Source organism: Grus americana, chromosome Z (assembly GCF_028858705.1).
Source record: "Grus americana isolate bGruAme1 chromosome Z, bGruAme1.mat, whole genome shotgun sequence".
Taxonomy (NCBI): Eukaryota; Metazoa; Chordata; class Aves; order Gruiformes; family Gruidae; genus Grus; species Grus americana.
Genome location: NC_072891.1, coordinates 4,574,965 through 4,587,182, shown reverse-complemented (window position 1 = coordinate 4,587,182; position 12,218 = coordinate 4,574,965). Strand labels below are relative to the sequence as shown.

Below are 12,218 nucleotides of genomic sequence, written 5' to 3'. Positions count from 1 at the left end.
CAGCGAGTAGTTGATCATTGATGAGGTTGATTACTGGGCTTATTTAAGCAACTTGCTCTGCTCCGAAACCATCAGTTACCATAAAAGTTTCTAAAATGAATTAGTCTGAGCTATTATTTGCAAGCTGGCACAGACGGCCCTGAATAAACTCAAGTCTCTTCAGTGGTGCCTGCTGCGGAAAATAAAGATGCAGTACTTCCCTGGCGGGGCTTTGGTGGGATGCAGCAGTTTTCAAATACACAGGAGCAATTGACAGCTCCTGCAATATGACCCTAACTCTTGTCTCAGCATCTCTAGACTTTGCTGGGGCCTCTTTTGCCCATGACCAGGCAGGGATTCAGCAGTGGGACAGTCCTGCCTTGTGACCGGGCACATCCTGGTAATGATCCAGCAGAAGCATCGACCTCAACCCAGGGACGGATAGGGTGGGTGAGCTCAGCGGGTTTACCCAACTCTTGACCCATCTGATCCCCATTCGCACAAAGTGCTTGATTAAAAACAACTTCTGTGAGGGGGACACGGGTGGGCCAGGAGAAGGGTCTTCTTCTCTAGGTGGCTCAGACACCCCCCTTTCTCCTCCAAAGGATGTGTTCTGCTTCTTTGCTCCCTGGGGAGGGAGACGGGGTCCAGCAGTAATGATTTGTGAACAGCTTTTCTTGTTGGTACCCGTAGGGATGTGAGTAGCTGGGAAGAGCTCCTCTACAGGAGCACTGGCCCTTGCTGCAGCCGGGAAATCTCTACTCCGCCGCAGACAAAATCCAAACAGCAATCCTCATTAAAAGAAAAAAATTGAAATGAATGGCAGTTGATCTGAAACAGAGCTGGTATTCAGGCCATATAAGGTAAGATGATCCTGAGATGGCTTTGAATATACTTAGCACAGCATCCTTGCAGTGGAATTGGCTATTTGTTAGGGTTTTTTTGTTCCAGCTGCCATAGCTGTAGATCTCAGCTTTGGGCAGACCTGGACAAATCCAGCCCGAGAGCTGGGTTTGGCTTGGGGGAGGAAAGCCCACAGGTGGAAAACACCACCCAGATCCCACCATGTGAGACCTGGCTGGGTGGATAAAGAGTCCTTCCCAATCTCCCTGCAGAAAACCCTGCTGTACCCACTGCTTTCCACGTGGTGCCTTCTGGAGGTGTGCATGTGTGTGTACAGACACGCAGTGTTCAGAGTCACCAGGAGCGGGAAACCCTGGGATCTCCAAGCTCAATTTTCTTAAACATATTGGCTCGATTCCCTTACTCTCTGTACTCATCCAAAAGGGGAGCCCATCCACGGTGGAGGCCAGTGGGCTTTCCCAGCCCTGGCAAGGCAAAGCACTGAAAGCAGAAGATGGCATCTGAGCTGTTAAAGGATAGTTTATGGCTCTGCTAGCTGTGTCTTTTAATCATAAATAAGCGAGAAATGTATTTATTTCATTCACAATTTTATATGCGCTTTAAAAAAAGCAGTATTACTTTTACAAAATGTTAACCCAGGAAGAACATCTTGCTGCTAAAAATCTCTCAATAAAAAAGGCAGTGTTTTAAAAAGTAAAATGCAATATAAAACAGTATAATGAGAAAAATGCTTGTGCAGAGGAACCAAAACCCTGCAGCCCTGCCCTTTTCAGTATCTAGGAAAAAGCTCCCTCCAAATTAACCCATCACCCCGGTTTTCATCCAGCCACTTCCCACAAGGAAATATGGTGGTCACGCCAGTCGCCGAGTTGGTGATCTCCACCCGCTCCACCAGCCAGCCGGGTGCCAGACCACTGTTGTCGTGCTCAATCCGGACTTTTTTTAGCTCTCCCATGTCCAACGTTTCCAGGTAAAACCTGTTGGTTTTGCCCCGCTCAAAGAGGTTCCTGAACTTCTGCTTCAGCGCCCGCTTTCCCGAGTCCCCGTTCAACCCAAAGATGGTGATGAACACGTTGGCGTCGGTCCCTGCGCCCTTTTCAAAGCCTGTGACCACGATGGTCTCGTATTTGACTGGCACCAAGCTCCGGGCTTTGCTGGCAAAGCTCTCGGTGACCTTGGCACACTCGAAGACTTTGTAGTCCCGTCTCTTATAACGCAGAGGGATTTTCACATTGCACCTGAAAAAGTATCTGCCGAAGGAAAATGAGCAGCGTGTTAATGGTACGGATGGCCACTTTATTGGGCAAATGCTATGGACTGGGCATGCTACTAAACTGCCCAATGTCACTGCCGATTCAATACTTCTCCATATATGTGCTAGCACTGGAGTTTCTCTCTAGAAAGACAGCTGTGATTGAACAGCACAACTGAAACTGCAAAACCCAACATCGCCCTGGAGAGCCACGGTCACCCTGCACGTGGCGGGGCTGGTGCGGGGCACTTGTCACCTCTTTTGCCTGTGCAATAGCATGAGCACTTACAGACCCACTGAGGCAGGGCGAGGAATCAGCACCGCAGCTAACGCAGCCCAGCGTGGCCAAGTATAACTGGTCTGAGAGCGGAGGATCAGCAATTATCCTCACTGATGGGATGGTTAAAATTGGGCTAGGGACTAGGACAAAGGGAATGTGAAAGATGGGAGAAGAAGGAGGTGTAAATCTCCCCTTTTCCTCATCTAGATCATCCTTAGCAGGCAAAAAAAAAAAACAAACAAAAAAAGCATCGAGCACAGAAATGATAGGTACCAGATGCTGAAAGCCCTTGGTTCTGCAGTGATGTGCAGGGAGCACACAGCACATCCATAAATTACCGCGTACCTGGCAGCCGGCCAGAGGCTGGAGCACTCTGCTTTTAATGATGTATTTCATTTCCAATGATGCAGATCATTTCCAAATGAGTTTTTTTCTCCCCCTCCTCCCCCTTCACCAAACTGCAGCAGGTCTTCCTGGAGGGAGTGTAGCTGGATTGCAGTGTGTGTGTATAAAATAAACACCTGGAGGAAGGGTTACTGCAATTGCAGCAGTACCGTGGTTCTTAAGCACTTCCAACACTTTTGACATTTTCCACAGCCAAAGTAAAGCACTCCTTTCTCTGGAAAGAAGCTTTGTAAATGGGAAATTCTAGTGGGAGCAAAATTTTAGGCTCAGAGACAGAAAAATTGCATGATAGTGGGGTGGAGGTGTTGCCTGATGCTACAGTTTTAATTCCTGGACTACGAAATATATCATGGTCTGGAGTTATGATAAAGCATGCCAGTCTTTGCGAGGGGCAGGAAGAAAAAAAAAGATGACCTTTCTAGCCCTGGGGTTTGCAAGAAAAAGCTTCTACATACAGCCTTTTGCATACTAAGATCTACTACTAAAAGGCAAAAATCCCAGTAAAATTCAAAAGCAGTGCTGCAGCAATCTCATAACCCTTTTAATTTGGTCTTTGGCTTGACTGACTAGGGGTTTTTTTTGGATGTTTGGAACTGGGTAATACCTGAAGCAAGAACTTGCTCTCACAGTGAGATTTGCTCCAGCTGATCGTTTGCAGAGCAAACACCGCTGTGAAGTGCTGCATCTGCAGAGCCGGAGCCCTGCTTCAGTGCAACGACAGGCTGCAGGCTTCGCTGGTATCTCCTGGCTGCCGTCTTCAATTTAATACAACTTAAAAAAAACCTGGGGCTTTATGAGACGATCTTTGGCCCCTTCAAAACATACTGTTTCAGCAGTTTCAGCATACTCCCAGTGAGTTTAGTGCGTGGGTTTGATTGCACAGCTGGACTTCAAGGGTTCCAGGTTTTTCCCCACCAGGAGAAAAGAACATGTTTTAGTATGTAATTGACTGAGTTTTCATTCAGCAAATATTATTGTGGCTTTTCTGCCGGCTGATTAATTTGCTAGGAGACACTCTTAGCTTCTAAAAAAAAAAAGACACTTCAAGGATTTCTTCTTAAACACTCAATTGTCTCAGCTGGAACAAACTCCTTATAGTTACATTCTTTAGCAGCAATGGAAATATCACGGAGAAGAAAATAAATCCACAGTTAACATCATAGATATTTTCTCTGAAGAGGAGTTTGTTCTGCAAATGGAGAATCTTCTCTGGCTCCTGCATAGTGCCTATCTGCTCCTTGGATCGTGAACATCACCCCTTCCAAAGACAGGGCTCAGACTCAAGTCTGTGGGACCTGACATGCTCAAGGCTCTTCAGACATGGTCATTTTTCAACTATGGCAGATTTCAGTCATTTTCAAATGAAAGTAGCTGAGCACTTCTGATTCAGTACATAACTGCAACCTTTCCAGTGGGCCTTTTGGACAGTCTCAGAAGGATCTCGCATCCAAACTGGTCTGAAATGGAGGTTCAGGTTTTGTCTTATTCTCAACGTTTTTTCTAGGAGCTGTCTTTACAAGACTTACCTAAAGGCCAGTCTGTGCAGAGCATCCTACAAAGCCCTTAAATTTCAGTCAGTATTTTCCACCAGCTTAAATGTCAATTTGTCATAGCTACGAGATTCACTCAAGCCCACTTGTTTATAAACTCATCTGCACGTGCAAATGCCCTCTCAACAACTCAGAAACTGCACAGTCAAGTCAGGCAGGGACATTGTGTACCTGACACACCAAACAGCTTTCCCTTAGCTTTCAGAAAGGGATTACGATTCAGTAAGACAGTCCACTATTGCTTAAGTCTGAAATGCTTCAGGAGGACACATGTGGAGCTGCTCAGCACCCCCATGCCCTCCTAGAGCAGTTCCATGCACGTAAGAAGGCACTTACTTGTTGCAAAGCTCCATCTCAGTTATGATAATCTCTTGGACATGCCAGAAGACATCGGCTTTTGCAGATGACTTCTTTCCATCTTTTGGGCAGTGACCAACACAGATGGCTGCAATATCACCAACATTCTTTGAAGAAAATTGAAATGTGTCTGTTGCTCCCCTACAGGAAACAGGGAACAGTTTCAGTTGGTATCTTGAAGGCTGGCAATGACTTGTCTCATATGGACATTAAGTAATTTGCACATGACTACAGAAGACAGAAGATAAGCCTTCATTTAAAGTCATTTGATTTAACCTACAATCATTCAACACAAAGCATAATTTCCATATTTAAATTTAGTATTTTCTTTGATTAGGGGTGACACTTTAAATTGTTGCCACTAGGACTTTCCAGGATAAACTTGAGCTGTTCCACATACAAAATCAATTTGCCTCATTATAGATAAAACTAAAGAATGACTAATTTCCCCTCTGGCACTTATTCATTCATTCTTGACAAATACTGTATCTGCTACATATCTACCCACCATAGCTGTTTTAAATTTGCTGGTTCAGCCACCCTTCTTGAAGCTCAGCTTGGAAACAGTTTAGAGGAACAACAGGTTTCTGTCAAACCCTTGGCTGTCTCCCTTTGATGTCCCCTGTGTGTCTGTTAGGTTTATCTCCTTGGACTGGTTCTTATTCCAGCCTGCCTCCAAGGATGGACTGTGACTAATGCTTTGGAGAGTGACATCTTTAGCTCCACCGTAGACACCATCAGCTGAAGGTCAGGAGGAAGCTCCTCCCAATATTTCATGTTTCACATGAAATCTACAGTCCACATCAGCTGTAATTTCACCTTCCTCACAGAGTCACAAGTAAAACCTTTTCTCCCTGCAAAGCAACTGAACATCAGCAGTGTCCATGGCTTTGAAGAGGTTCCTGTCTCCTAGGGGCATGCTGTGTCCTTAAACAAAGCAGAAAACCCATCTCACATCTGGAGCACTTTGGTCCCACATGGGAGAAGGAATCTGCCCCACGTTACATAGATGTGTCTCCAGCTCTGCTGATGAGGCTGATATTTGGCTTTCCTCATGCAACAGTGATCTTTCAGCTTTACCCCCCATATTCATCTGGAAAGTCAAGTCTGAGCAGCTCTGGCAACATGTAGCCTCCAACTATTTTTACTTTCTCTCTGATTCCACTGCCAGTGAGATGCTGCAAAAGGAACTAAAACCACCTCCAGCTTCCTTCTGCTCCTCCCAGCTCAAAAATACACAGCCTCCCCGGGGGCTCGCCAGAAGCTCATTTTTGTATATACTAATACAAAGGGACACACATGTACACGTGCGTCGTCTACATTTCCTTTTACCAAATGCCTTTTTCTTATGATTTTTAAAACTGCTCTGTGTCTGCCAGTCAGAAACTAATTCTACATCATCCTTTTACTCCAGGTGAGAAGCCATTAGGCTTTTTGGAAGGGGGATGAGAAAGAGCATGGCACAAATGCAACTCTGTAGACCGTCATGGAGAAGAGATGGCATTAGTGGAAGACACCCAACTGGTGAGGAGTTCCACAAGCTGATGGACCCCACCATCCAGTACCACTACCTTTCAAATCTCCTTTTCTTGGAGGAGTTTTCCATAAGGAATTCTTTTGAGCGGCCCAGCTTTCCTTCTAAGATGATCCAGATGTTTTCCTTTGTTTCCGCATCCTCTCTGTCGCTTGTTACTGTGACAATCTCATAGGCTTTAAAGCATAATTAACACACACATTAAACAGAAAAGGGAGAGCAGATGGCCAGAAAGATCTCTTCATTTGGCTGTCACTTTGCTTAAAAACTCTCTTCCTAATATTTATCACAGCACACAAGAAAGCATTTGTAAAATAAGGATGGAACCACACTGAAATCTGTGAGACTTTTTACTTCTGCATGCTTTGGATTTCATGCAGGGATAGAGTGCATGACAAATATGAATACTGCTCGATCAGCTAGCAAGAGCAGACAAAGCTGCTCTTGATCAATCTGTGTCCAGCTCTCTGCTGTGCTAAGCACTCCCTGTTTAACACAGCCCAAGTCCTACAGGTTTTGTGCCACTGTTCCTAACAGGGACAGTGAGGGTATCCAGGTACCCAACAGGATGTGCTCAGATGCCATGGTGGCATGTAAGTACCCAGAATGGCAATCACAAGGATTTTTTTTTGCAGGGGCACAGTGAAATCACACAGAAGTAATGTGATTATTGACTCTCCAGGACTCTCCTGAAGAAGAGCATTGTGATGCGGGAGTTCTTGAGATGCACTTTGCATATCATCAGTGAGGTTAAATAACTCTTGCTCGCTCACTTGCTCTCCACATTAGACACCAGTATAATTACCTTGGAATTACCAATAGCAGTCCCAGGGCTAGGCAGTGTTAAGCTCAGCTGCCATGTTCAGCCAGGATACTTGAACTAGTAGTCCAGAACATGTTAAGGAGGAAGCTGGAGCAATGTTACTTGCAAAGCTTTAAGGTTTGAACTTATTTTCCACCTCAAAGACTCAAGACCATTATTTCTAATGAGACCAAAACCATGTGTCCTTATGGCTTACTGCTGGATTGAACTGCTGCAGATGGGCTCCTCTTAAGTTTCAACCCAAAATGAGATCTTTTTCTTCTTCATAAATCCTGATTTGTTTCTTTCTCATCACAGCATTTCACTTCTGAACTAAAGAATACCTTAAGTAATTCAACCCTTAAAGCCTGCAAGTACAAATGCCTATTGCATGGGAACCTTCAGTGGAGCAGCTTGCAGGAGATGTGGTCCTTTGGACTCTGAGGTCCCTCAGCAAATGCCACAAGTCAACTCTAAACTTACCAGTCCGTTCCTTCAGTTCCAGGATGTCGTTATTGGCACAAGCTAGTTCCCTTATGAGCTGCCCATCGTCTTCACCTTTAGCCAGCCAGCGATCACACTGGAAGCGAAATGTCTTGTCCATGGCGGAGTCATTCACGTCAATATATTCCAAGTGCCAACCTGGTGCGATTCCTAGTAAAACAACAAAATAAAAATATTTGGATAGTTTGGGTAAGGAGGTGAGATACCTCTCCTTGGGAGCACCCTGCTGGTACTAGAAATGACATATATATTTGCTTCTGATAATGTCACCAGTGAACATGACATTGTTCTGATACCAAAAGCAATGACGACCTGCTCAAGACCCTAATCTGATCCCCCTTATTGGAGTTGCTGGCTTTTGATCAGATTTAAGGGTGTTGGAGCATGGTCCCGGATAAGCTAGATTTCAAGCTCCCCGGGCAGTGGCCCATTTCTTGTCCTTGCCCAGCGCTTTGCATGAGGTGAGGCTTCTGCAACACCAGTAGTAGCAGCAGCAGCAAACGGGGGAAGTCGGGACCCGTGTGCTCCCTGTCAACACACAAACACAGGAACCATCCCAGGAACAAGCACTACTGCAGCTTAGGGACAACAAACCCTTACAAAGCCCCAGGGAAAGCACGGCCCTGCAGAACTGTTTGCCAGAGCCAGAAGCATGAAATCTCCTGGAAATCAGAGGGTGTGAGGGCAAAAGTTAATGGAGCAGCTTCTGTCACAGACATGGCTGCTGATTCTTCCTTCCATTTTAAAGGAAACATGAAGCCCAAAAGCCAAAATAAAGATATGAGTTACAGTTCCATCTAACCCCCACCCTTCCACCACACGTGTCTGTAGTTATTAAAAAAGACACAGCAGTGTGCATGGTTTGTGGGGGTCCCTCCACATCTTGGGAGTGCTAGTTGGCCACAAGCTGTAGGGTTTAGTGTCTTTAGTTGGCCCTGAATTCTTCATATTTGGATTTGAAGGTCAGAAGGTAGATTACAACTTTGACTCTGCCAGCTAGCACGCACAAGGAGATTACCCATGCTATCCTGATCTTGCCAAGCAACCAGGGTGAATTCACTAATGCTGTGAGTGGATATGAATGTAGGACAGACTACAGTGATGGATGCTCCAGCAGGGACCACCAAATAACCTAACTTTTGCCTTGGGGTCCTTCTGAGGAATCATAACTTCCTTTTAGTTTTGTACTTCCTTTTTTTTTTTTTCCCCCCAGTGGAAAAGCAACTTGAAAATGAAGAAAATGGCATTTGGGAACATTTTCATTATTTCTTTGCTGAAATAGAAGAAGCTTTTGTTGAGCTTGGGGGGATGGGAGGTTCTGACAGTTCTACTTACAAGTCCTGTTATTAGTCAGACAAAGAAAGGTTATGTTCTTGATGAGAGATCTCTGCTGACTTATTTACATCTGAGAGACATTAAACAGCTCTTGCTTTTCCAAGAACTCACTGCCATGTGCCTACTTCCTTAGTTTGCAAATATTAATCTTCTTTAGCCCTGCAAATAAAATGATGGCACCTTTTTGAGTTATGTCAACAAGTCACCATGTCCCTGTGGGCTGCGATCCCTCCACACCACCTGTTGGCAGTTCCCTACCAGCCTCACAGCCATTCCTGTTTTGTACTTTGGATTCCTGAACCTTCTTCAGGCAAGGAATTCACCCGCTACAAAGCACAGACCTCAACCAAAGACACCACTTGCCCCTTAAATTTAGGGGACACGGAACTGCAGAATCATTGTGGCTGGAAGGAGCCTCTGGAGAACGTTTAGTCCAACCCTCTGCCTAGAGCAAGGTCAGCTAAAGCAGGTTGTTCAGGGCTGTGTCTGGTCAGGTTTTGTGTATCTCCAAGGATGGAGATTCCACAACCTCTCTGAGCAACCTGTTCCAGTGTTTGATTACATGTGCAGAGAAAAAAAGCTTTTTTCTTATGTTTAAATTGGAATTTCCTGTATTTCAATTTGTGCCCACTGCCTCTTGTCCTGTCACTGGGCACTGCTGAGAAGAGTCTGGCTCCATCATCTTGACTCCCCCACCAGATATTTGTATACATTGATAAAATCCCCCTGAGCCTCATCTTCTCCAGGCTGAACAGTCCCAGCTCTCTCAGCCTGTCCTCACACCACAGACGCTCCAGTTCCTTAATCTTTGTGGCCCTTCACTGGACTGCCTCCAGTATGTCCACATCTCTCTTGCACTAGGAGGACAGTGCCACGTGCCGATGACAAGACCTGTGCAAATACCCGGGGTGCAACAGGGGAGCTGGCTGCACCACCCAAACATGCATGCCCTCCTCCAGGCTCCAGCAGCAGAACAAGGGTATGAAGAAGTTTTGGGAGCGAGCTGGTGTGCCATACCCTCACAGATCCTCATCAGTCTACTGCCTCTTGGGTAGATCTTACCAAGTTCCCCAGGGGTCCCACCGTGCTCTAACTGGAGCAACTTGCTCTTTGGGGCTGTTTGGAAATTTATTCTAAACATGTTGGCAATGTCAGCCGTTAATCTTTTTGTCGGGCTCATTTCCATTTAAGTTCAATGAATGTCTCTGCAGCATATTCAGGAGGCTGCTCCACTTCCATCAAAACTTCAGTTAAAACAGTACAGGATGAAAGAAGAAAACATCCCATCTTTCTCCAGCAAGAGAGATCAATGACTGCAGACCAGGATGGAATAAATTTGCGATCTTAGTCCTGTTGCCAGCAGTGAACTCCATGATTGGGGCAGGATCAGTGCTAAGCAGTGATATCAGGAGAGAGACTGAATGAGATGCACATACCCTCCTCCCTCTTCTCCAGCCTGGTCCCAGCAACTGCTCACCAGGAGAGCTGCAACAAAAACCTGCTCTTTTATCTCAGGGAGAGATGGGCCAGAGCTGACTTTCCAGCACATGTTGGATTTGAAGCACAAAGTGTAGCTTTTCCTAGTGTTTCCAGCAGAAGATGCATTTATCAGCTCTCGGCTATTCAAAGAGCAAGCTCTGGGCTCTGTCAGGGGATCGACACTGAAAACCAAACACTAACTGGGTGTCCCTTTACAGCACAAGGGTACCTCGAATCAAGGAGCTGGCTGGTCACTCTTAGAAAAATGGTGCTACTGCCTCAATGCATTTAAGGAAATGCTTTAAGGAAAAAATAGTCCTATTCCCTCTCACTAGAACTGATCTTTCCTGTTTGCTTATTTTTTTTTTTTTCCTGATGATTAGCAATTTAAATCAGACTGTGAGACCTGGAAGCTGTGGAAGTATCCTATATTGCTTTTCATTTCTCAAGATAAATGATTCACCCCAGGTGAATGCTATACTGGCTATGTGCGGAGCAGCACAGCTTCCTGCCCTGTCCATGTCTGCTGGTGCGAGGAGTGGTGTCATATCAAGGCCTTCACTGCCATAGCATTAAACTCTACTTTAAAGCTGATATGGAAAGGGAAGGATTGGTCTGGGGCTGAAGAAAGACAAAGTATTGGTTTTCTCTTGTTTCAGACTGGGAACAGATAAATTTAATTCCTTTTTGTATTGATCTAGAAAAAAAACACAAAGTCCAGTAATGCACAGAGTCTAAATGTGAGACTTTTCCTCCACTGAGCTGGGTCTGCATACCAGTGGACACATCAGTGGAAGGAGAAGAAGCCATGTTTGCAGAATCATTTTTCAGGTCATTAAATCCTGGTTTCAGGGTATTACCCTGTTTCTACCTCCTGTTCCTGCGCAGCTTTTGCAGAGCAATGGGCTCAGAGGCATTACGGTACCTCAGAAACAACAGGAAAGGAAAATGCATCAATGTAATCCTGGAGATATCAAATCCTTAGCACAAGCAGGTTTATGGAGTGAGCATCAATGAAGGAGTGAGAAGAGGAACCAGGAAAGCGGTGTGGACGTAGCAGGGTGGAAGGAGTTTCCTAGGTCCTGTCCACTGCTCACACAGCCTGGCCACCCAGGAGAAACTGGAGGATCTCTGCAGCAATGGGTCATCAGCCTTTTCCCTGGATACTGTTCGATGATGGACCCTGATCCCCATGGAAGCCAAAGCTGCTCCATCACTTAACTTTCAGTGCTTGCAGAAGAGCCAGAGCAGATCTGTTTGTATCCCTTTGGCACCATGACTGACAGTACTAGGAGAACAAGGGCTCAGGAACAAATCAGCTGCACAAATGCCTTGGAAGGCATCATGGGCTTTTCTGCAGTGACCCCAGTACAAACCAAGACCACTTTGCTTTGAGGCAGAAAGGAAGAAATAGCATATATCCGAGCAGTTCCTGCTTGATTATGCAGGTCTCGGTCTTTAAAATAGTTTGGCCACCACTGTGCCTTTGTGGAAGATCCCCTATCACCATAACAAGTGTTCAATGTTTGGAACAAAAGGCACTTCGCTCCAGGCATATTTTCCTGCCATCGAAATCCACAGCAGCAAACCTGCCCTAATAAAACCCGTGGCTGTGCCATGTAGGCTCCTTAATGGTCCGCAGCTGGAAGTGACATTTTCAATAGCGTGCAAAACATTTCAAATGTAATTAGAGGAGGAGAAGAGCTTTGGGGAAAACAGAATCACTTTGCTTGTTTGACTCTGGCAGTTGTATAATTTAGTGTCATGTAGGGAAATGTCTTCTCTTCCTCAAGTGTCCTTATCCAAAAGAGCAGTTATTTGTCCCTTTTATCCTCCTTTCCAAAAGGGCCCAAGCTGACAACTGGGTGATGCTGGGG

The 12,218-nt window shown here is 45.5% G+C and overlaps 1 protein-coding gene across 2 annotated transcripts in view; it reads right to left on the bottom strand.

Moving 5' to 3' along the window:
* Positions 1-1,544: 1,544 nt before the first annotated feature.
* The window catches only part of LOXHD1 (lipoxygenase homology PLAT domains 1), a 150,357-nt gene continuing 139,683 nt past the window's right edge, over positions 1,545-12,218 (bottom strand). For both annotated transcript variants that reach the window (XM_054809183.1, XM_054809184.1), the window contains 4 exons: positions 7,507-7,677; positions 6,259-6,397; positions 4,667-4,828; positions 1,545-2,093 (listed from right to left, as the gene is read on the bottom strand). In XM_054809183.1, the coding sequence (XP_054665158.1) occupies positions 1,613-2,093; positions 4,667-4,828; positions 6,259-6,397; positions 7,507-7,677 (953 nt within the window). In that variant the 3' untranslated portion in view covers positions 1,545-1,612. The remainder of the gene's footprint in view (positions 2,094-4,666; positions 4,829-6,258; positions 6,398-7,506; positions 7,678-12,218) is intronic.